The following is a 21,665-nucleotide window of genomic DNA, read 5'->3' on the forward strand; positions in this document are numbered from 1 at the left end:
TATTTGTGATATTCTTTGTTGTGTTTGGTATAGCAATTTATACGCAACCTTCCCCTCGCAAAATACATTGAGCCATTAAAGGCATGTACAGTTGTGTTATCTTAGAGATACCATGTAGGATAATTTGTGAGGTGGAAGACGGAAATGAAAAAAAAAAGGTATTACCTTCTCTTACCTAAGAGATGGTCACTTATAAAGAAAGATAAGACATTTGTGTCCATTGCACGAGATGTCTTCTCTTATTCACAATATTTCTAGTTTAATTTTCATCACCCCAAAAATTTAAGACCTCATAACATTACATACTAGAGGTAACACTAAGAGATAATTAATTATTTAACCATTTTACTGCCTTCCCTTATCACATGGGTGGCTCAATTACATACTAGAGATAACACTAGAGGAATGCACAAAAAGTCCACCTTATCACATGGGTGGCTCAATTACCATGTATCCTTTTTTTAGTTTATATTTTATTAGAAATATTTTTCTTTAAAAATATTGTGTTTACAAATAGAAAATGTGCAGTATATTCTAATAATTTGAAACAACGTTATTCATGCGTTTGGAAAAAATTCCGTATGTTAACAACTATTTGCCGTGTATTTGATAAATGTTAACCATGTGTTAAAATAATTCAAGTGTCTTTCAATAAAATGTTTGACATGTGTTGCAAAAAAAATCGTAAACTTGAGTGTATCAATGTGCGGAAAAAAATCGAGAAAAATGCGAAAGAAGAAGAAAAACTGCTGCAAAAAATGTGTTGGCCCATGGGCGCATATCAATGTGCGTCAAGCCGCCGAGAAAGCCCACCCAACCCAAGCCCATACGCAGTCAGTCACGCACGGTGGTCATTTTCTGGAGATTCCACGTCGCCCGACGTGACCGCGCCTGCTGCCGGCCGGTCACACTCCGGACTGCCGGCAGATGGAGTACTGATCGGGCGTCACTCCTTCGTTCCACCAGATAAATTCCTTCTGGAGGCTTCGGTGGAATCACATTAATCATCTCACTTGTGCTGTTGTGCAACACTCTCAGCGGATGGCGATGGATAGAACGGGTCACCAGCAGGGTGGGGCCGCTTGTTTTGTTTTGTTTGGTCGCGTGTTACGAGCCACACTTCCAGATCCATGGTGTCACCAGAATCGTTACAGACCACCACATTCTTACACGTACCCAAAAAATCTACTCATGGAACCCACATATAATGGCATGTAATTTTTTAAGGCTATAACGACATGTAATTAAAATGGCGTGGAGAGTGACCACTTGCTCGCCTCACACCACGATCACGTAACCCACACGCACACACCGTTAGTTGCTTAATTAATCTTCACGTATATATGAACTGTTGCCCAAACTGCCCTTGGTATATATACTTCTATGCGCTTCCGGCGTCGTCACGTGGTTGCCACCCTGGACGTCCGACGTGGAGTCAACAACCACTAGCTCGGGTGCCACTTGCCACGGATGTTTCGTTCATGATTGTTGAATTGAAGCCAAAACCATTCGCACAGCTTCCCTGAATGATTCTCGGTCACCAAGTGCATACTTCCAAATTCTAGAATAACTACGAGTAACGTCAACAACTCAACATGATCCGCTTTGGTTATGGAGTACAAGCAATCGTTTAACTTACCAATAATGGCATAAGAAAAGGTTGCTGGAGCGACTGCCTTCTGAAGGTTTGTTTAGGGCATCTCTAAAGCGGGTTCTTAAATCGCCTGCAACCATCCGGACTGCACGGTCTGAATGTGTTTAGCCATCCACCGCGGGTCTGTATCAGTTCGCCGAGCAATCATAACGTACTTTTTTCGGTAAACTCAAGACAAACGTGTGTTGGTGGTGGTGGTGTCTGTATGTGTTGGGGGGGGGGGGGGGGGGGTTGCGGGAGTTCGAACAGCAGCCACGTAGGACTCCAACCCAACCAAAGCCCCTCCCGGACCCACGTCTCCAGCCTCCCATATTCTCTCCTTCAGTTTTTCTCTCTTGCCTTCGTCGCAAGCGGTCCGCAATGGCGGGCCCCAACGACTTGTGTATATATGCTCTGGCTATATGTTGTGCGATCACGTTATTACCAATGCCCTGCTAGAAACATAGGCGTCCGACTTGGAGTCTACAACCACATTATTGATTCACGAGTATAGTACCAGAATCTACCACACAATTCTTTTTTCCTAAACATCACATGGCGGATGTGGTAAGCAATTCAAACTATTTATAAAATGATCTTTTTAAAAAATTTAAACTGCAGTCTAGAAAGTTCACTGATTTATTACAATTGTTGGATATGAAACTCCCAAGCCACTAATCTCAATCCTATTTACTACAATAAATTTCACGGTTTTATTGAAATTGTTGGATGTGAAATTCCCAAGCCACAAATCCCAATCTCTAATTTATCTCCAATAAATTAACAGTTTTATTGAAACTGTTGGATGTGAAACTCCCAAGCCACAAGTCCCAATCCTAATTTATCTGTAAGACTTCAACAAACAATCAGTGTGGATGAAAATCACCATTATAATATGTCATGTCACTCAGAGGGTAGGGCCCTTCTTGATTTCTTTGTACATTATGGCCCTCTAGAAGCATCCTAATTCCATGATCATTATCGACCAACATATCCTTCCACGGAAACAAAAACTATTATTAACACCAAATTCCAGACAAGCTCACGGGGCTACTGATCATGTACGACACCGGAGGTGGCCTATCGGTGGGAAAGCTGGTAGGCAAGACAGCCTCGGGGCCCAACAGGTCAAGGAGTAGCCTAGACTCCTCGCACTGCCAGGAGTTCACCTTCCAGCAAAGCCATCATCTTGGCGTACAGGTCGAGGACTCTTAGTCTGATTGTAGCTCTAGGTCGGTGGCAACCCATGTAACCCTAGGCCTTGTCCCCCTTTATAATACGAGGCCTAGGGAGCACTCAAGGCAACGAATAATCCTCACCTTAGTCATGATAGAATCATCTCCACAATCATTGTCACAATCTCATATGGGGTGTTCTATACATCAATCAAATCCAAGCAGGAGTGGGCTATTACCTCCATGATGAGGCCCCAACCTGGGTACATGCTTCGTGTACATTCCCCTCTAGTACTTCCGATCTCACACGCCACCCTATCTCGGGACTACTGATGTTTTCCAGTACTGTTATGTCCCTCCCTAGTCCATGGAGAGCAGCTCATGCATTTGGGATAGTTTTGTAGTACTTGCGATATTCTTTGTTGTGTTTCAATAACAATTTATACGAAACCTTCCCCTCACAAAAAATACGTGGAGACATTAAATGCATATACAATGGTGATATGTTAGCGATACCATGTAGGATAATTAGTGAGGTGGAAGATGAAGAAACAGGAAAAAAAAGTATTGCCTTCTTTTTACCTAAGGGACGGTCACTTATGAAGAAAGATGAGACATTTGTGTCCATTATACGAGATGTCTTCTCTTATCCACAATGTTCTAGTTTTAATTTTCCTCACCCCAAAATTTTAAGATCCCTTAACATTAAATGCTAGAGATAACACTAAGAGATAGTTCATTTTTTAACTGCGTTATCGCCTTCTCTAATGGTGTAGAATACATAAGAAAAGTCCACCTTATCAATAACTATACATGGGTGGCCCAATAACCTCATGTCCTTTCTTAGAAATTTTGCTATGAGGAATATTTTCTTTAAAAATATTGTTAACAAGTTTTAGAATTGAAAATGTGCAATATTCTTTAAAAATTCCAAAACAATGTTACTAATTTGTTTGGAAAAAATGAATCGTATGTTGAAAACTACTCGTCGTGCATTTGACAAATGTTAACCGTGTTAAAATGATTCAAGTTTGTTTCAAAAAAAAAATGTTTGTCATGTTTTGGAAAACATTTCATCGTGCTTTACAAATGTTCAGGTTTTAAAACGTACTATTTTACAATAATAAACTGGAATAAGAAGGAGAAATAAAAAAATTGAGAAAATCTAAGAAAACAACCAAAAGAAGAAAAAAACTGCTTCAAGAAATGGGTTGCGCCATGGTTTCGTCAAGCCGCCGAGAAAGGTCACCCAGCCCAAGCCCATACGCAGTCAGTTCACGGTGGTCATTTTCTGGCGATTCCACGTCGCCCGACGTGATCGGGGCTGCTGCCGGCCGGTCACATTCAGGCCGGCGGGTCCGTGGACACATACCGGGCGGACTGCCGGCAGATAATTTCTTCTCGGGGCTTCGGTGGAATCATCAAATTAATCATCTCACAAATGCAACACTCTCATCGGATGGCGATGGATAGACGGATCACCAGTGGTGGGGCCGCTTGTTTGTTTAGTCGCGTGTTACAAGCCACACTTCCAGACCGAGGGTGTCCCCGGAATCGTTACAGACCACCACATTCTTACACGTACGCCCAAAAAACTCTACTCACAGAACCCACTGATTAATTAACCAACATATAGTGACATGTAAACAAAATGGCGTGGAGAGCGTCCACTTGCTCAACTCACACCACGATTAGGGTACGGTAATGACACCCACACGCACACATCATCACTTGCTTAATCTTCACAAATTACGTGAACTGTTGCCCAAGCTGCCCTTGGTATATGTTGTACGATCCCGCGTCGTTACGTGGCTGCCACCCTGGGCCCATGCATTGGCATCCGACGTGGAGTCAAGAACCACTAGCTAGTCTAGCTACGAGCGTCGATGATTGCGGAAATGAAGCCAAAACCATGCTCATTGCTTGTCCGCATGATTATCGGCCACCATCTAAACTATATAATTAGGCCAGAAGGAAATACTCCCTCCGTTCCGAATTACTTGTCTTGGATTTGTCTAGATACGGATGTATCTAGACTCATTTTAGTGCTAGATACCTCCGTATCTAGACAAATCCAAGACAAGTAATTCAGAACGGAGGGAGTAGTATAAAAGAACTAGTATTAGTAACGTCAACAACTCAACATGATCCTCTTAGGTTCACACATACAAGCAAGCGTGTAGCCTGCCAATGATGACATCCTATAAACCCAAAAGAGTACTCCTTGCTAACTTATTTATCTCAATATGCAAGCATACGGTCTCATCATATAATTATGAATAGAATAAGCCCATTTCAACATGCAATCATGTATGAGAAAAGATCTACCACAATATTCAGCATGAAAATATTTTCCATTCAATTATTCTATTTCTATTCAATAATATTAATACAACTATACACTATCATCTATAATAAGTCATATGTACTTTTTTTTTCTCGAATTATCAATCCATATTTTCATCTACCAATTCCCACAGCTACGTGACAGGCAACCGCCTTCCATTGCGGCAAGAGGTTTGATTATGCCAAACGCATTACTTAATCACACCCCTAGATCACGTATGAATATGAATAATATAAAACACTTACCATGCCACTCACATGGGCATGTAAATATTAGCCAACTGGATGATTCCCCTCGCGTCGTGACAGGGACCTCTACTTGCAAACTTTGATGTAAAAATCTTATGAAGAGCTACCCGCAATTATCTTTATGAAGAACCAAATTTCAGGTATATGATTAAAAGTTGAACTCAACTAAAACCGATAGTCATAGATGTTGTATTCATCGAGACAATATACAAGGGGGGGGGGGGGGTAATTTGTTTTTGCCATTCTAGATTTTTCCAATTTTCTTATGCCATTCTAGATTTTGACATTTCACTTTTGCCACTCTTAGCTTTTAACAATTATCACAATTGCATTCCGTGACAAAAGCAAAATAATTTTATTTTATTTTTGCCACTCTTAGCTTTTGAAATGTATCACAATTGTCACTCTAAATTTTTTGTTTTTGCCACGTTAATGACAATTGTGATAATTTTCAAAAATTAAGAGTGGCAAAAATGAAATATCAAAATCTAGAGTGGCATAAAAAAAATTGGCAAAAACTAAAATTTCCCTATAAAAGTGTTGGTGCCAAACAAAAATTAACCAATAGAAAAAATGCGAACAAAATTATAATATTTGCACGTGAAAAGGCTTTGCCCGTTCATATTCTATTTCGTACCTCTTTTTAACAGTACATTCACTCACATACACACACATACATTTATCCATGTATACGCACACCCTATTCCTATGAGCACCTCCAAGATACTTCGTCAGCGCAACATTTTGAGATTGACGAATTCATCACAGGCACCTTATAGTCGATGAAAACATCTTCACCCGCTAAACGAACATCATCAAAAAGTTTGAACAGGTCACCAGCTGGGTGGGCCCGCTTGTTTGTTTGGTCGCGTGTTAGGAGCCACACTTCTAGATCGAGGGTGTCCCCAGAATCGTTACGGACCACCACATCCTTACACGTAGGCCCAAAAAAATCTACTCATGGGACCCACTGATTAACCCAAATATAATGGCATGAAATTAGAGTGGCGTGGAGAGCGACCGCTTGCTCGCCTCACACCACGATTAGGGCACGGTAATGTCACCCACACGCACACACCATCACTTGCTTAATCTTCACAAATTATATGAACTCTTGACCAAACTGCATTTGCTGTATATCATAGTACTCTCCCCGCGCTCGTCCCGTGGTTGCCACCCTGGACCCATGCGTCGATGCGTCCGACGTGGCGTCAACAACCACTAGCTAGGTTGCCACTCGCCACGGATGTTTCTTTGATGATTGTGGAAGTGAAGTCAAAACCATTCGGACGACTTCTCTGAACGATTCTAGGTCACCATGTACATACTTCCGTATTCTAGACGAACTACTAGTAACGTCAAACAACTCAACATGATCCTTTTTGGTTATGGAGTACAAGCAATCGTTTGACTACCAATAATGGCATAAGAAAAGGTGGTGAGAGCGACCGCCTCCCACTATGGCTAGAGGTTTGATTATGGGATTATGGCACACGCTCCATGAATGATACTCTCTCTGTTCTAAATATAAGTCTTTTTAGGGATTTCAATATGAACTTCATACGGAGCAAAAATGAATGAATCTACACTATAATTTTGATATACATATGTCACTAAAAATATATTATGTTTCATTTAAAATATATTCCTCGGCCTATTTTGATGAGGTAAGGGCTGGACGTGGTTGGTTTCAAGATACTAAGTGATTTTCTGCAAATTGGAGCAGAGAAATGGGCTATTGTTGCAAAAAGACCACAACTTACCTCACAGTCATTAGATGCAGATCTAATGGTCAGAAATGACGGGTAGTAGACACGCCATCATCATCAACTGAGCCTTTTATAGGATATATCCAATAAAATGTCCATATCTCGACACAATTACTTTATTCGGCTCCAAACTAAAATAAATTTATCTTGATAGAAGGGAGCCGCTAACTAGATTCTAGTTCATAGTAGAGACATGTTGCACGTTCCTTAGCTGCACGATCCTCTCCGAAGTGAACTTTAGATCCACCATGACAAAGCCACGAACAGAAGCATCCGACACATTCCTCATTAGGATGGAAGAATCCCGTGCAACCTGATAAGAAGTGACAAAGATAAGTCAGCACACACGTGATGGTTAGCAACCGAATCAATCCTCACCAAGATGATGATTGAAATACTGAAAAAATAATAGGTAAATTACCATACCCATCGGTATTGCTAGCGATCACAATGTTGACCTTCTTGGAGCCTGTTTTCCCTTAGCGACCTGCATGTTCTAGGCATTCCTTGAAAAAGTGTCCGGGCTTCCCACAAACGTAGTAGTCTAGATCAGCCTTGTCCAACTTCTTCTTCTTCTTAAAAGTAGTAGTCTTGACAGGCTTGTTCTTTCCTTTGTTCTTATTCAGGGCCGGGCCAACAGTGGTCCAGAAAGTGCGGCCCGCACAGGGCCCAAAATTCTGAGGGGCCCCATATTTTTTTATATATGTCTAGCAATAATTAAGCGCTACTGCCTACTGGGCCGAACGACTAGGCTCATCGGCCATCGAGCGAGAGCGACCAGTCATCAAGCGCGATCCTGGACTCCTCCTACTCGATGAGTCGATCGCTACATTATCCATAAAAAAACTAGATCGCTACAGGGAGTCAGGGATCGGGATCGTGGCTACGCTACAGGAAAAGAACGTCGCATCCACTCCTCGCCTGGAGCCCTCGAGTCCTCCATGTCTGGAGCGCTTGACGTCTACGCCTCGTCCCTCGGTGGCTCTGCCTTGGTCCCAGCCTCTGTGGTCCTTAGATCGATCGGAATTCGGATTCAGGCTAACTTAGCGATAGGCCGCTGTCGCGGTGCCGTCGTTGCCTTCCTGGCGTCCTTTCTCAATTTTCAGACTCGTCCTTTCTCAATTTTCAGACTCGTCGGACATCGTCTTGTCGGATTGATCGGTGACCGACTCTAGCCTTGAGGTGCTTAGCGAGTCCATCTTTTCAATTAACTTTGATTCCTACTCCTAATTCCTAATTTTGTAATTAATTATTGACAGGGACCTTTACTTCGTAGAGATTGGTTCTTACCTCCTCAGTTAAGGATCACAAGACCAAAAATTTGGTGAGTTAGACAGTTCGTCTAATTGCCAAACATTGACACATGATCTTCAATTGATAGATGCTACCATATAAATTTTATTTTGTTTTATTCATCTTCTTTATCTTGTGTTTCAATAATACAGATTTGAGTCATCTTCTTTATCATTATGACATTATAAATTTTTTTTGTGAGTTATATATACATTATAATTGCTCTAGTTCAGTTTTTTTAAAGGGCCCCATTTTTTAGTTTCGCACAGGGCCCCGGATTTTACCGGCCCGGCCCTGTTCTTATTATCTGGGTACCTCTGCACCATATTGGCGGTAGGTTGAACATGGCCTCCTTTCTCAGTAGTGTCTTTAGCCCGAGCTTTCTGCTCAACATCTTCAACTAATATCTCTTGTTTCTTATGTTTCGGAGTAGTGGAGAAATTCCTCCATGAAGGAGGGACTTTGCAATCATGCACTCAGCCACGAATTTATCGTGTAAGGCACACTCAAGGGATTTCGGTTCCTTCACAATGTACAGTATCTCATGACTTATTGGAATCTCATTTTGCTCCGTACGTAGTCCCTTATTGGAATCTCTAAAAAGACTTATATTTAGGAATGCAGGGAGTACAAAATTTTAGCGAAAAGATTCTTTGTGAGAGATTTGAGAGCATGGAAAGTATTTTTTTTCCCTTTTCCGGAATAGGAATTTTTGTGGAATATAAAACAGAAAAACCATTAGAACAATCCCCTAGGATTCAACACTACAAATCAACTTGAATATGAATTTTTTTCATAAACATTTAAATCTCTACTTTTTCCATAGAAAACGTTTGAGAAGATGTTCTACTTTTTTTTGTTCATTGTTTTGAGATAGCTCACCATTCATGCTGAATGGTTGAAAAGGTGTTCTACTTTTTTGTGAGATAAATAGTAGTTTATTCCATTAAGATAGTGTTACAATCTTCCAGCAAGAGAGCCTCAATACATGGAGGTCCTCTGCCAAACCTTTCCAGACAATCTGTAACCCTATTATGAGATCTATTAAGTTTCTGGGGAATAAACACTATCGATTATAAGGGACCAAAAACCTAGAACTAGAAAGACCATAAATCAAAAGTGATCGATAGAATGGTCGGCTTGTTTTCTCTTGAGCGTTCTACAATTATTTGAGATCGCCATATATTCCACCACACAAACATGAAGAACTACTGTGGATTTACAAAGAAGGCTTGTGCTTAACTACATTTGTAGTTCCCCTAAAAACTTCATTTGTAGCAGTAGCGACCGCTGACTCGTCTCATCCCATTACTTAATTAACCACTCACCGATAATGGCGGATGAATTACATTTACGTACAAGGGAGTGACCGACCGAGTCACGTGACAAGCACGGCGTGCATGTGCGATCTCTCGCAAACCGCCCTTCGTGCGCTGTTCCGACGCCTTGCTGGCTCTCAAACCGCCACCGCGGAGCCAACCACCGGTCGTTGGCCGCCGGTTTCCGTCGCCGCCGCGAGGTAGGCGGCGCAGACGGGCCGGGCCGGCGCCCCGAGCGCGGCGTCCACCGCGGCGTCGCTCCACCGGTCCCTCATTGCCCTGTTCAGCCGCGCCACGAACCCCGCGCGCCGCCGCTCCAGGTGCTTCAGGAACCGCGGCGAGATGCAGTGCGTGTTCGACGCCGACGTGTGCTCCTCCGCCGGCGGCCACGACTCGGCCGGGACGGCGGTGGCGAGGTACTCCACCATGGACTCCGTGACGCGCGCCGGCGCGGCGCCCCGGCCGTCCCACAGCCACATGCGCGCCACGGCGCGGCGCACCGTGGCGGCGACGGCGTCGGCGGCCCCGGCGCTGCTGCCGCCGCCGGAGGACGGCGACAGGAGGCGTGGGCTCAGCGAGATGACGTACTCCCCATCCGTGACAGCGTCGACGGCCGCGTCGTCAGCGGTGAGGTTGCCGCCGGCCATCAGCCGCACGGTGACGCGGGCGACCCGGCGCCGCGGGAACGAGGGGTCCGGGAAGAGCGCCTCCTCGACGCGGCGGCTGGCGCGGTGGAGCACGCGCTCGGCGCGGCCGTTGGCAACGAAGAGGAGGTCGAAGCGCTTGCCGGCGGCATCGGCCGTGCCACCGCCTCGGATGACGTCGATGCGAAAGCCCTTGGACGCCTCGTGCTGCGAGAACAGCGAGACGGCGGCGACGAGGGCCACGGCCAGGTAGCGCGCGGCGATGCTCCGGGCGGAAGGCGAGGCGCGGGACGGGGAGACGTTCTGGGCCGCGCAGTGGCTGTCATCGTCGACGGTGATGGACGTGGAGGAGGAGGCGGCCGTGGAGACGGGGAGGAGCAGCGGGGCTTCCATCGGTTACTGACCGGCCGGCGGAGACAGCAGAGCAGAGCAGGAGCTAAGCTAGGCTGCAGCCAGCTATGGAGGCAGTGGAGGTTGGGATTGATTATTGGGCCGTGGCAATAATGCGAGCTTTGGCGCGCTATTTAAAGGCGAATTTTTTCAGCTAACGTCCCAACGGATCGGCCTAAATGATTTATTTTACTGTATTTATTTATTTTGTTGAATAAAAGTCCTACATGATTGACGTGACTCGGTTCTGTGTCAGGTTCTTCTTCTCTCGAACCTGCTCTGCTCGTCAGATTTTTCTGCTGGTGTGCATCCGGCAGCCGATCGATGTCAGAATTAATCTGTCCGTGTCGATCCCCCCGGTTCGTGGCAAAAATCTTGGTCTTGTTGTAGGAGTACATGTATGTGTCCAGGCTAAATTGACGGTGGGCCTCTGGTTTACGTTGTACAGACAAGTACGTAGCTCAGTCGAGTGGAGTATCTGGACCGGTGGCTGCGGCATCACATAAACTACCGGCCATTGCATCACGCCTAAGCTCGACCACGAACTTGTCTATCCGGTGACTAGTCCTCACTCCTCAGCGAGAGTCTCAATAGGATTCTCATGCTCGTAATTAGGGCACCGTTATACAAAGGGCCATCGAGCATGATTGCCCGCAAGGTTTCTTTAATCAAGTTTGCTCAAGCAAAGCTTTTTTTTTTTAGAAAATTACGTCCACTTAAAGGGCTGGAGTACATCTCCAAACAAAGCTTGTGATATAGGAGTATGCATGTAATGTAGTATATCCAGTTGATTAGCATGATTGCATGGGCTCCATTTCGTCATTTTGGACTACTCGTCCCATGTGTCTTGGTCGGTACCCCAACCCTCCACTTGCCACATGCGTTGAGTCATCGACTATATTGTAGTCGATATATTTTCGGTAATATTTTGACAACTGGTTGAGGGGTGTTGATAAAATAATTCTTCACAAATCCCCAAGCGGCGGTAACATTTCAGGAATTATTTGTTGTATATTTTTATAAAGTGATTTTTAATCTCCAGTGTACGTTCTTCATGCATGTAGCCCATTGGCTCCATACTTAAGCTATCTTGCAGAGGCCGGAGGACCCGAATTTTTTTTATGAAGGCGTTTACTCGGTTCGAGCATACGTACTGGGAGTTTTCTTCCATCATGAATGACGGTCTATGTTTTCGTATACGACATCATATGCCATATGGCACTTTATTTTCTATTGTTGTAAAATGATGTTTTCTTTTATGATTTTTTTGACTTGTTGGTTGTGTGCATCTTGTTATGCATAGATCGGGTATTCACTCATTGTGGTTGTATCAACTTGATGTAACATTTGATCTTCAGTGCCCGGATGAGTAATTCATGGTGTCGGATAGGGATCCCACGATTAGCAAAGTCATCGGGTGAGTGGACCCTTGGCAAGGAAAATTCATGTTCTCGGGCTAACTCTCATCAGTGCTTGCTTATCCGCGATCTCTACATTTGCGATGGGCTTCTTCATTCTCAAGGATGGGGTACAATGCACAATTTGACAAAGTTAGCGCTCAATTCTTTTGGGAGGCCGATGCAGCTAAGCGCAAATATTACATGGTCAGATGGACTGACATTTGTAACCAAAAAGGAGGGGTTCCGCGCTTGACAAAGTTAGAGCTCGGTTCTTATGGGAGAGAGATGTGGCTAGGTGCAAATATCACATGCTCAAATGGGCTGACATTTGTAAACCCAAAAACTAGGTAGGTCTAGGCATCACCAACACCAATAAAATGAATTTAGCACAAGTGACCAAGTGGATCTGGAAAATTGCTCATGCCAGCGAAAGCCTTTGGGCGTCTTCTTAAAGACAAATATTTTCCGAACGGCTCATTCTTCGAGTCTAAAGCCAAGGGCTCCCATTCTTGGAATGAGATTTAGAAATACACCCAAATTTTAACTTGAATGCTCTTTCGCCGTAGGGAATGGGAAGGATACTAAATTCTAGTTGTCTAGGTGGATCGATGACAAACCTCTATGCGATAAATTCCGTGAGCTCTTTGTCATTGCTTACGTGCCCGAGATCCTTGTCAATGAAGTTTTCGTCAACGATGAGACCAACTTGGTGTTTATGTGCAACCTCTATCCACTCCTGAGCTTGCTGCATGGGAAGATTTGCAAACGTTGGTTGAAGGAGCTTCGCTTTTTTGCGGAAAGGGGTTGTGCTAGGAGGGACCTAGAGGCATCGGTTGTGTTCCCGGTCAAATCTCTCTATGTCAGGTATAGGGCCCTAGGGTGAGATATGCCCTACGGGCGACGAGAGTTCCACTTAAAGTTTGTATTTTCCTATGCCAAGCTTCGCTTGACTGCCTCCCATCTATGATTAATCTTCAGAAATCGTCTTGGTCTGAGGAATAGTTATTGTGCCCTATGCGGTAACCCAGAAGACGCCAAGCACATTCTTTTCAATGTTCTCCTGTAAAATTCCTCTAGATTTGCGTCAGGGAGCCCTTTGGTGCCTCTTGGGCTCCGAATTCCATGGCCGGACAGTTGTCTTTCTTGCGCTCCATGAGAGGCCAGCAACATATAGGTTGGCTTAGCGGTCATTTGCGGCCTTAGCACAGTCATTTGCGGCCTTAGCTAGGGTGCTTTTGGACGACTGCAAATGAAATAGCTATTGAAGGACAGTTGCCTGCTCACCCAACCAATTATATTCCAAATGGTATTATTTTTCTTTTAGTTGTGATGCCCTCTAGGGAAGACGAAGGACTATGAAGTTGCATCCGGAGTTCTGCTCGAGATCAGACGCCTCCACTATACATAGGAGCGACTCTTCATGACTAGTTTCCATTTATGATACATCTTGTACTTCTGGGATTCACCTTTTGTTCCGTAGAATTGGTTCAATGTCAGCCCAGTGGAAGGTTTAGTTAGCTTAAACTTTATGTAAGACCTTGTTATCGTTGGCATGTATTGACTTTCACTTGCGCCTTGTATAGAAAAATATAACATTTGATTAAAAATGCCCTTAATGGGCGAAAAGAAATTCAAAATTTTGTGTGGAAATAAGTTAGCTACAAATGCTCTGTATTGTCGCTCTTCATACTGAACTTTTAACTTTGACATAACTAATATTGTCACTAAATATATGTCATTTTGTTGATGCATCTTATAATGTATTATCTTAGTAGCACTCTTAAATATAACTACCCTTCGATCCATAATAATTGTTGCTACTTTAGTACAACTTTGTACTAATTAAATGGGCGACAATTAATATGGATCGGAGGGAGTAGCATAATGGATAAGTGATCACGTCCATATATAATAAAATGTTTATTCATTATGCATTTTTGTTGTGCTAGACTAAAATGAAACTTTCTTGCATTTTTATTTCATTGATTTAATTTGGATATAATATTGCTTCTCTTTAAATGGCTCCACCATAGGTCCAAGAAACTGTTGCATTAGTTAAGCCTTCAAGTATTTTGGTGCAGTTATATATGTCCTTGTTCATAGTATCCATAAATATCAATAATATTTGATATAGTCTTTTAAATTTTATAATCTACAAAATAACTCGATAGATGTTTCTAGAGTACAAGACTATCAAATTGGAGTAGCTTCTTAGTAGGGCCCGAGACTAGGGTGGATGAGGAGGGACATACCCAAAAAGTAGAAATCAGAAAAAACAGAACAAAAAAAAACTTGAGATAAAAAAAAGTAGCTGAAAACATCAAAAACCTGAAAGAAAACAAGAAACCAAACAAAAAGGAAATAAAAAAAGACCACGGAAATTTGTGCTTCGTTTATTTGTGAAAAGCACAGAAGTACATATTGTGTTTTATGCGGAAGCATAACTATGCTTCACGTAGAAGCACTTTTCCCTAAAGCAGAGAAGCACAATTTTTCAGGTTTTTTTAGGTTTTTTTTTTTGCAAGGCATAAATGGTATTTGAGTGTCAGGCTCCATGGAGCCCTTCCCCCGCTGGCCCTTCTCGAAATAGCTCAGAAATAATTCGGAGCACGACAAGGTATGCTTCACAGTTCAACTCACTATTTCTTTTTTACAGGAGGGAAACGCTTTCCTTGTATGTATAGAAAGAATATATCTAAGACATGTTACAAAACAACAATGTGCACACCAAAGTTGACAGTTACACGGTTGACAGCTGTTACAACTCCCAGAAGAATGGGTTGGCTTTTACAACAAGAAAAAAGATGATCAAAAATTTGCGTCTCCCTCCACGGCGATCAGGTTCCCAAGGGCAGCTTCTTAGGGGATCCCCTGAATGGAACCGAGCATCCCCGCCAAGCGAACCTCTTTTGTGCGCGTGGAAGAAGCAGCCAGCCTTCCACCGGTATCATTTACTTGGCAATTCTACATCCATACGAACTATTCATCTGCAATTACATGACAAAGTAAGTACAAAATGCTCGAAGATAAACGAGTGGTGATTTCTGAAAAACGTTAGGTATATATAGAGTAGGGTCCTGCGCTTTACCTATACAGCCGGAATTTTTAGAAGAACGAGCGAGCAGCAATACAGACATACGGAGATGGCAACCCCCGCAACGAAATTCTGGTACAGGCGGTTGTTGTCTCTGCTGGGAATGAAGGCTGCCCTCAGCACGTTTGTGATCTCAAATACCCGGTATGATAGCTGCAGCATTGAGTGAGCATGGAGTTAGTATGTTTGATGATTCGGTTTTGTGGAATGCGTCCGAGATTGGTAGGCTTACCAAAAGATAGATTGATGTCGTTAGCATGAAGTTAAGCATCGGGTAGCCCGGTATGAAAGACAGAAGCCATTTGGGCTGCCCATTTGGTACACTAGACCTGCAAAAGAGAAGAGCCAGCTCTGAAAACGGATCCCACGTCTAGAAACCAGAGGCACGAGGCACAAAAAGCAGAAACAGGGAGAATGATAATAAATCCTACATGCACTTCAGTCAAAAGATATTCATCTGCTTTCAAGAAACTCTCGCTTGTCAGCCAAGGACATTAGTGTTACATCGAGTAGGGATAGACACAAGTTCAACTGTGATAGTCACCATTTTGTCTAGTGCTTAGTGGAATTACCGCATCAAGACCAACAGAATAACTAATAGTGTGGTTTATCAGGCAGGAACAGCTGGATGTCTACTCGAGCTACATAAAAAAGCTTAAGGTCTTCCAGACAGAGTTGAATGACCCTTTGATTTTTGTTCTCAAGTCTTGAGCTTAAACATTTAATATCTTAAAGCATACTTATCCCTGGACTACTGAACTGAGTCAACATTCATTAACTAAAAGTAGAATCAGCATATGCTGAAACAGCTTAGTCCCATCCATACCTGAGCCAAATGTGGATCTGGGAAATATAAGTCTCCAGTGTGACCTTGCCAAGCCAACTGTCAAATAAGATCTCAGTCTTAGTAATGGAGAAAGCAAATGAATGGGAAAGGCAAAATGCCTGAACAATCCATATAAGGTGCTACAAACTTAGATGCTTACGCGAAGAGAGCCAAAGAAGCGCCCCTCAACTGCTGGGTGCAATTGCGTAGGCAAATATATACACTGTAAGAAATAAGGCACTGTGTCAACTGCATGAAACAAATGTCGGCCGTGTGTCATATTGGTTATGATATATTCTTTTTTATACATACGTGATAGGAATCCATGACGTGTAGGGATGGTACTTGTTGTACGTAATTTTATCCAGCCTGTAGATATATTCATACCACAGATAGCCAGCCTAAAAGAACAGAGTCCTAGTTAGTATAGCAATTGAGGTTAACAGAGAAATGTTGACTAGTTGGTAACAACCAAGCTAGCTGACATAAATAACAAGTCAGTGCATTTGTATGAGATGGTCATGTGACTTACCAGGACCGAAAGAGTCACAATGGTACCCTTGATCGACAACCTAACCTTAGTCTCAGATTCTTCCAGCTTCTCCATCCATCTTTCCACCTGTTCAGTATTTAAGGTTACATACTAGATTAATTTGGGATCAACAGAAGGAACAAATACATAAGACAATAACATCTAAGTCTATCATCATTACTGTTTATATCAGGAGAGAATCCACAGAGGAAGTAGCCTTAACAATATTGAGCCAAAGGCAATTACCGCTCTGTATGCATGCATAATGGAAGGAGAGAAATAGATATACATATCTGAAAACTTACATTAGGGTGGAAGTAGGCATAAATCATTCCAATAATCCAAATGTACCGATCAAGCCCAGATCGGAAATGCCACTCATGCAATAAGGGTAAGTGTGACTTAGAAGGCTCTGGATCTTTATAGCCTACATTGGACAGAAAAAACAAAGATTAATACTCTGATCCATGACTGAGAAGAATATCCACAGAAAAATATATGGACAACTCACCAAGCAGGAACGTAAAGGGGGCCCACAAAATTTCGAATACCCCAGGAACTTCCCAAATCAAAATGACGGCCAAGAAGCAGCCAGCAATCTTAATAGCCATAACTGATGGTATCTCATTATACTTGTTAAACAGGCCAAGTGATGCGTACACCATAAGTGTAAATAGGGTGTGCATTGGGCAGATATAGTACAACATAAAATCATTGTCAAGGACAATGCAACAGAAAGCCACAAAGAAATTTAGCCTCCACATCATCTGCGTTAAAAAGTGTATTTGTTGCCCATTAGTGTCTGACAGATGGTCCAAAAATCAAGAGAGTTAAATTTATCATACACAGAAACGATAAAGGTTGAGGTAGACTCGGCACCTGTGCAAATCTTGCAATGCTAAAATCTTTCTTGATATAATAGTACGAGAAATTCCCAAATCCAGTCATCCAAACATAGCAAGCAATGAAAACACGAATTGCATTGTATATTTCTGACGCGCCAAAATAGTGGTACATCAGAAATAAGACCTGGAAAGGAAGATTGAATAATTATAAGTTTATACCATACTTACAGCCAGAATACAGCTACAAAAGACTTACAAAGGACAACAAGTCAACAACAGAAACGGTACTGAAATAATACTCCCTCCGTTCCTAAATATTTGTCTTTCTAGAGATTTCAACAAGTGACTACATACGGAGCAAAATGAGTGAATCTACACTCTAAACTATGTCTATGTACATCCGTATGTAGTAGTCCATTTGAAAACTCTAACAAGACAAATATTTAGGAACAGAGGGAGTAGTATATATCTCCATGGTACAAATTTCTGTAACATAAATGAGTAGAAGACTATCCCGGAACTAGTTTGAATATGGGGTAGCAGACTGAGACAATAATGCAAACACTCTCTTGACTTTAATGCATAGTAAAACTTGGTCTTGCAATATAAGAGAAGTAGACTTGAAACAGTGAAGGCACTAATGAGCACACTATGTACACAGCACATAGTGGAAATTTCACTAAATGAGCCTGAAAGACATGCTTTGTGTTTCGTGTTGCAAACTGAAAGGATGAATGGCAAAAAAGTGCATCGAAAATGCCATCACATGCAGAATCTCTGAATATCTCCAACCATAGATATGACTAAAATCGCATACCAGAAGAACTAAAACGATGAAGTAAAAACACTAACCTGCATCCACCCTTTCCATTCCTCAGTTTGGTGGCGATTAAGATAGAGTATGGACTTTCCAGAAAATGCTGATTTCTCCTGGTGCTTCTTAAGTGAAGTAAGTGCTGATGCTATGATGAGAAGAATGTACAGAAACAGAAACAGGTCTCTGTTGTAGTTCTGTCAATAAAAGGAACAAAGATTACAATACAAGCAAAAAAGAAGCGTACAGGCGTACACATAACAAGCATATATGGTTTTGTTTCGTATAATTCAGATTTATCCCTACATAGTTGCTTATTACATGAGCACAAGAGTTAGTTTGACAGACTCAGCATACAAAATCTTGCAAGCATAAGCCACCATCTATTTGCAACAGGTTCCCAGATGATGGAAAGCTTAAAATTGTCAGATATGCCAAAAAAATATGTCACCTGCTTTGCTCTAGCTCACAGTCTCTAACTTAATTTAGTCATATCTAAACTAAAGCTAGGCCAGACAAACCATTACAGCTTGCAGGTATTAATTGCTGAAAGATGAATGAGGAAACAAATCATGGCGGATCATGTAACCAGAAGTAACAATGACACTCCTCGGAGCTACGGATAATGTGCATACACTATTTTATTTAAATAACCGACACCTGCTACAGTTTATATCTACTCTACTGTATGATACATCATTCAAAATGCATGCAGTAAGAAATAAGAGCAACATAGTTACCTTCTTGCTTTCTGGAAATATGTTTGTCCGGTCACAAATGTAAAAGTAAACCAGCACAATGCCAAATTCAGCCCTGCAAGATGGTTAGTGGACACATAAGTTTCAATAGCTGATCTCTTAGCTGGAAAATCTAGACTGGACGCAATTAATTCTGCAGGATCTTACATGGCTCTCAGTACAGCACGGTTTTCAAGCAGAAAAGGCTCGTCCATTGTTATAAACCTACAAATCACATCATGACATAAGCAATCATCATTTGCACGTGTTATGCGAACTTGTAACCCAATAATATGCATCGTATTGTTTATTCATATGATACCGTATTAAATTGGCTTTGGTAGACATGTTCCGGAATTTGGCCGATGGTGATTTCAACTGGCCTCCTTCAATTAATATAGCCTTCTCATCTTCCTTGGAAGTTTCATTTTCCAAAGTAGCATCTGAGTGACTGCAGATGACAAAATAATGGATGATTAGGGCAAAGTTAGGATAGCAGTTGTTCAGCTTCTGATTAACAAAGTAAGTGTTGAATTATTTGAAGCAGCAGTATGCGGCTGGCAGTGGATATGTATATTTAATGACAGTTGCTCGAATCTAAGTTGTAAAGTTAACCAAAAGTAGATATTCTGCTGAGAAATCTTACACTTTCCCATGTAACGAAGATTTCTTGTACTCCAGGATCTCGGAGTAGACCCATGCAATGAGGACCGGGAAAAGACCAAGTAAAAATGACACCTGCAAGGAAGCAAAAAAACACCGTGCGTGTTACATAGGTCCATGGCAGCATTGAAAAATGGGCCTAGCTGCAATTAGCCCATGCAAACAACAGCATAGGACTAGGAAACAAAAAAGCTGGGCGTAAGTTTGGATTTGAGGACTTAAGTAGCACCCACAGCCAAATCCCTGTAAGCTTTGATCTATACTTTCGTCGGGGAAAGGCAGATCAATTCATATATCCCAGCACGATGAATTTGGCATGGTGGACTGTTTGCTTCAATGTTTTTGACCAAATAAGATCTGGAAAGCTTCGCTTATTCCATTTTTAATATCACAGCTCAAGTGCTGAACTCTAATTTTTCTTTTTTGCATAATTTTGTTCTGCTTTCTTGGATCATAACTGCGTGACACAATAAAAAAAAGACATTTGCGTCTCGATGTCATGCGTCATGTTGTGAAACTAAATCAGAGCCGGGCCAGCAAAGTCGTGAGGTAAGGACCGACTCACGTGACAGGCACACGAGACACCTTAGTGGGCACGTACTGAACTGAATTCAATTCTCCCTCAAGCCCTGTAGCAACCTTAAACCATGGCATTAAACTCGCAACCAGGCTGCTGACGTGCAGCACTGCGCTACGCATTCCTTGGGAATTCTGGTCGGCAGGAATCCAAGGGGTCCTGGTGCTTGCTTACACTTACACAGCAAATTCAGTAGGCGAACGAACACAAATTTCGGAGCTAACGGGCTAAAAATTTCGGGGCGAACAACTTGAGGAGGTTCCTGGTGCTTGCCTACACGCAACTAGTAGACGATATCGAGAGCGGAGGAGCTAAAATTGACTCCGCGGAGGCGCTTATCCCGCTCGGCGCGGCAGGAATTGCTTAAACAGGCACAAAATGAGACGAGGGATTGGACGAGCAGAGCAGAGAAGGTAATTGCGGTGCGGGTGGGGAAATCACCTGGCCGGGGGTGACGGGGCCGAAGACCTCCATGCCCGTCCCTCCCGCGCGAGATCCCGATCCCGATCCCAGCAGCGGCGCCGGCGGGCCGGTCAGATCCGGGAGAGGATTCTGTACCAGATCAGTCGTCAGCAGGCCATGCCCCTCGAGCAGGGCAGGAGAGCGAGTTGGACGGGGGAGGGAGACGGACGGCGAGGTCGCGGGCTAGGTGATGGGGATAGGGCTTATATATGTGTGGGGAGCGCAATGGCCGGAGGGAGTGGGATTGGGGTTGGGGTTGGCGTGGCGGAGGGTGGAGGGTGGAGGAGGAGGAGGAGGAGATCTGAAGCAACCCAGCGAACGACGGGGCGGTGGCTGGTCGCGGTCGGGCCGGACGGAAATGATGGGGAAAAGGGGCAGCGGCAGGGGGAGGGTTGGTCGACGACGGACGGGATGGTGGTGGTGGGTGGTTGCAAAGTTTGGTGCCAGACCCCGCCCCTTTTTCTTTGCTTTCATTTTATACTAGTACTCTGTTTAGTTTAGATTTTTGGACCCCGTCCTCGTGCTCCTTTTATATTTATAAAAAACAAAACACAGTACCATCACAGCTACACGAATACACTCGTCGCTATGAACGCACGCACATCCTACCTTTACAAGCACCTTTGAGAGATTGAGCCAATGTAGTATCTTGAGATTTTACAAAGTCACCGCAGGCGCATCATAGTCGACGGGGACGTCTTCTCCAACTGAACGAATATAGGCGGAAGTCTGAAATAAATCCAGAAATAATACGAGCACCGGTGTCAAGTCTAGGACTTGAACCCTCGTGGGCTCGGGATACACACTGTCCTTTTAACCATCCAACCACTGGTTGGGCTCATGCTCCCTTTTCATGTGGCGACTTCCTCATCGATTTTTTATTTTATTAGATAGAGA

At 43.2% G+C, this 21,665-nt stretch overlaps 2 protein-coding genes across 2 annotated transcripts; both read right to left on the bottom strand.

The window, feature by feature from the left end:
- Positions 1-9,578: 9,578 nt before the first annotated feature.
- LOC123148405 (uncharacterized) lies at positions 9,579-10,979 on the bottom strand. The gene has a single exon (XM_044567825.1). It carries the CDS (start codon positions 10,819-10,821, stop codon positions 9,922-9,924), a length of 900 nt encoding a protein of 299 aa, XP_044423760.1. The 5' UTR covers positions 10,822-10,979; the 3' UTR covers positions 9,579-9,921.
- A 3,862-nt stretch (positions 10,980-14,841) lies between these two features.
- LOC123148401 (protein REDUCED WALL ACETYLATION 3) lies at positions 14,842-21,194 on the bottom strand. Its single transcript, XM_044567814.1, has 16 exons — positions 20,748-21,194; positions 19,713-19,804; positions 19,389-19,517; positions 19,235-19,291; positions 19,070-19,142; positions 18,368-18,526; positions 17,550-17,699; positions 17,182-17,437; positions 16,976-17,097; positions 16,671-16,757; positions 16,451-16,539; positions 16,299-16,361; positions 16,139-16,195; positions 15,545-15,641; positions 15,307-15,465; positions 14,842-15,205 (listed from the first exon to the last, which is right to left on the bottom strand). The coding sequence occupies exons 1-15, from the start codon at positions 20,778-20,780 to the stop codon at positions 15,307-15,309; spliced, it is 1,623 nt and encodes a 540-aa protein (XP_044423749.1). The 5' UTR covers positions 20,781-21,194; the 3' UTR covers positions 14,842-15,205.
- Between the last annotated feature and the right edge of the window lie 471 nt (positions 21,195-21,665).

This window comes from Triticum aestivum, chromosome 1B (assembly GCF_018294505.1).
Source record: "Triticum aestivum cultivar Chinese Spring chromosome 1B, IWGSC CS RefSeq v2.1, whole genome shotgun sequence".
Taxonomy (NCBI): domain Eukaryota; kingdom Viridiplantae; phylum Streptophyta; class Magnoliopsida; order Poales; family Poaceae; genus Triticum; species Triticum aestivum.

Bases quoted from the DNA above. Each gene is read 5' to 3' on its own strand.
- LOC123148405 (XM_044567825.1), bottom strand. From the start codon at position 10,821: ATGGAAGCCCCGCTGCTCCTCCCCGTCTCCACGGCCGCCTCCTCCTCC.
- LOC123148401 (XM_044567814.1), bottom strand. From the start codon at position 20,780: ATGGAGGTCTTCGGCCCCGTCACCCCCGGCCAG. The intron at 19,518-19,712 runs GTAAGATTTCTC...TGTCATCTGCAG, and splicing joins TCTTCGTTACATGGGAAAGT to TCACTCAGATGCTACTTTGG. The intron at 17,700-18,367 runs GTTAGTGTTTTT...CTTCCTTTCCAG, and splicing joins AATGGAAAGGGTGGATGCAG to GTCTTATTTCTGATGTACCA.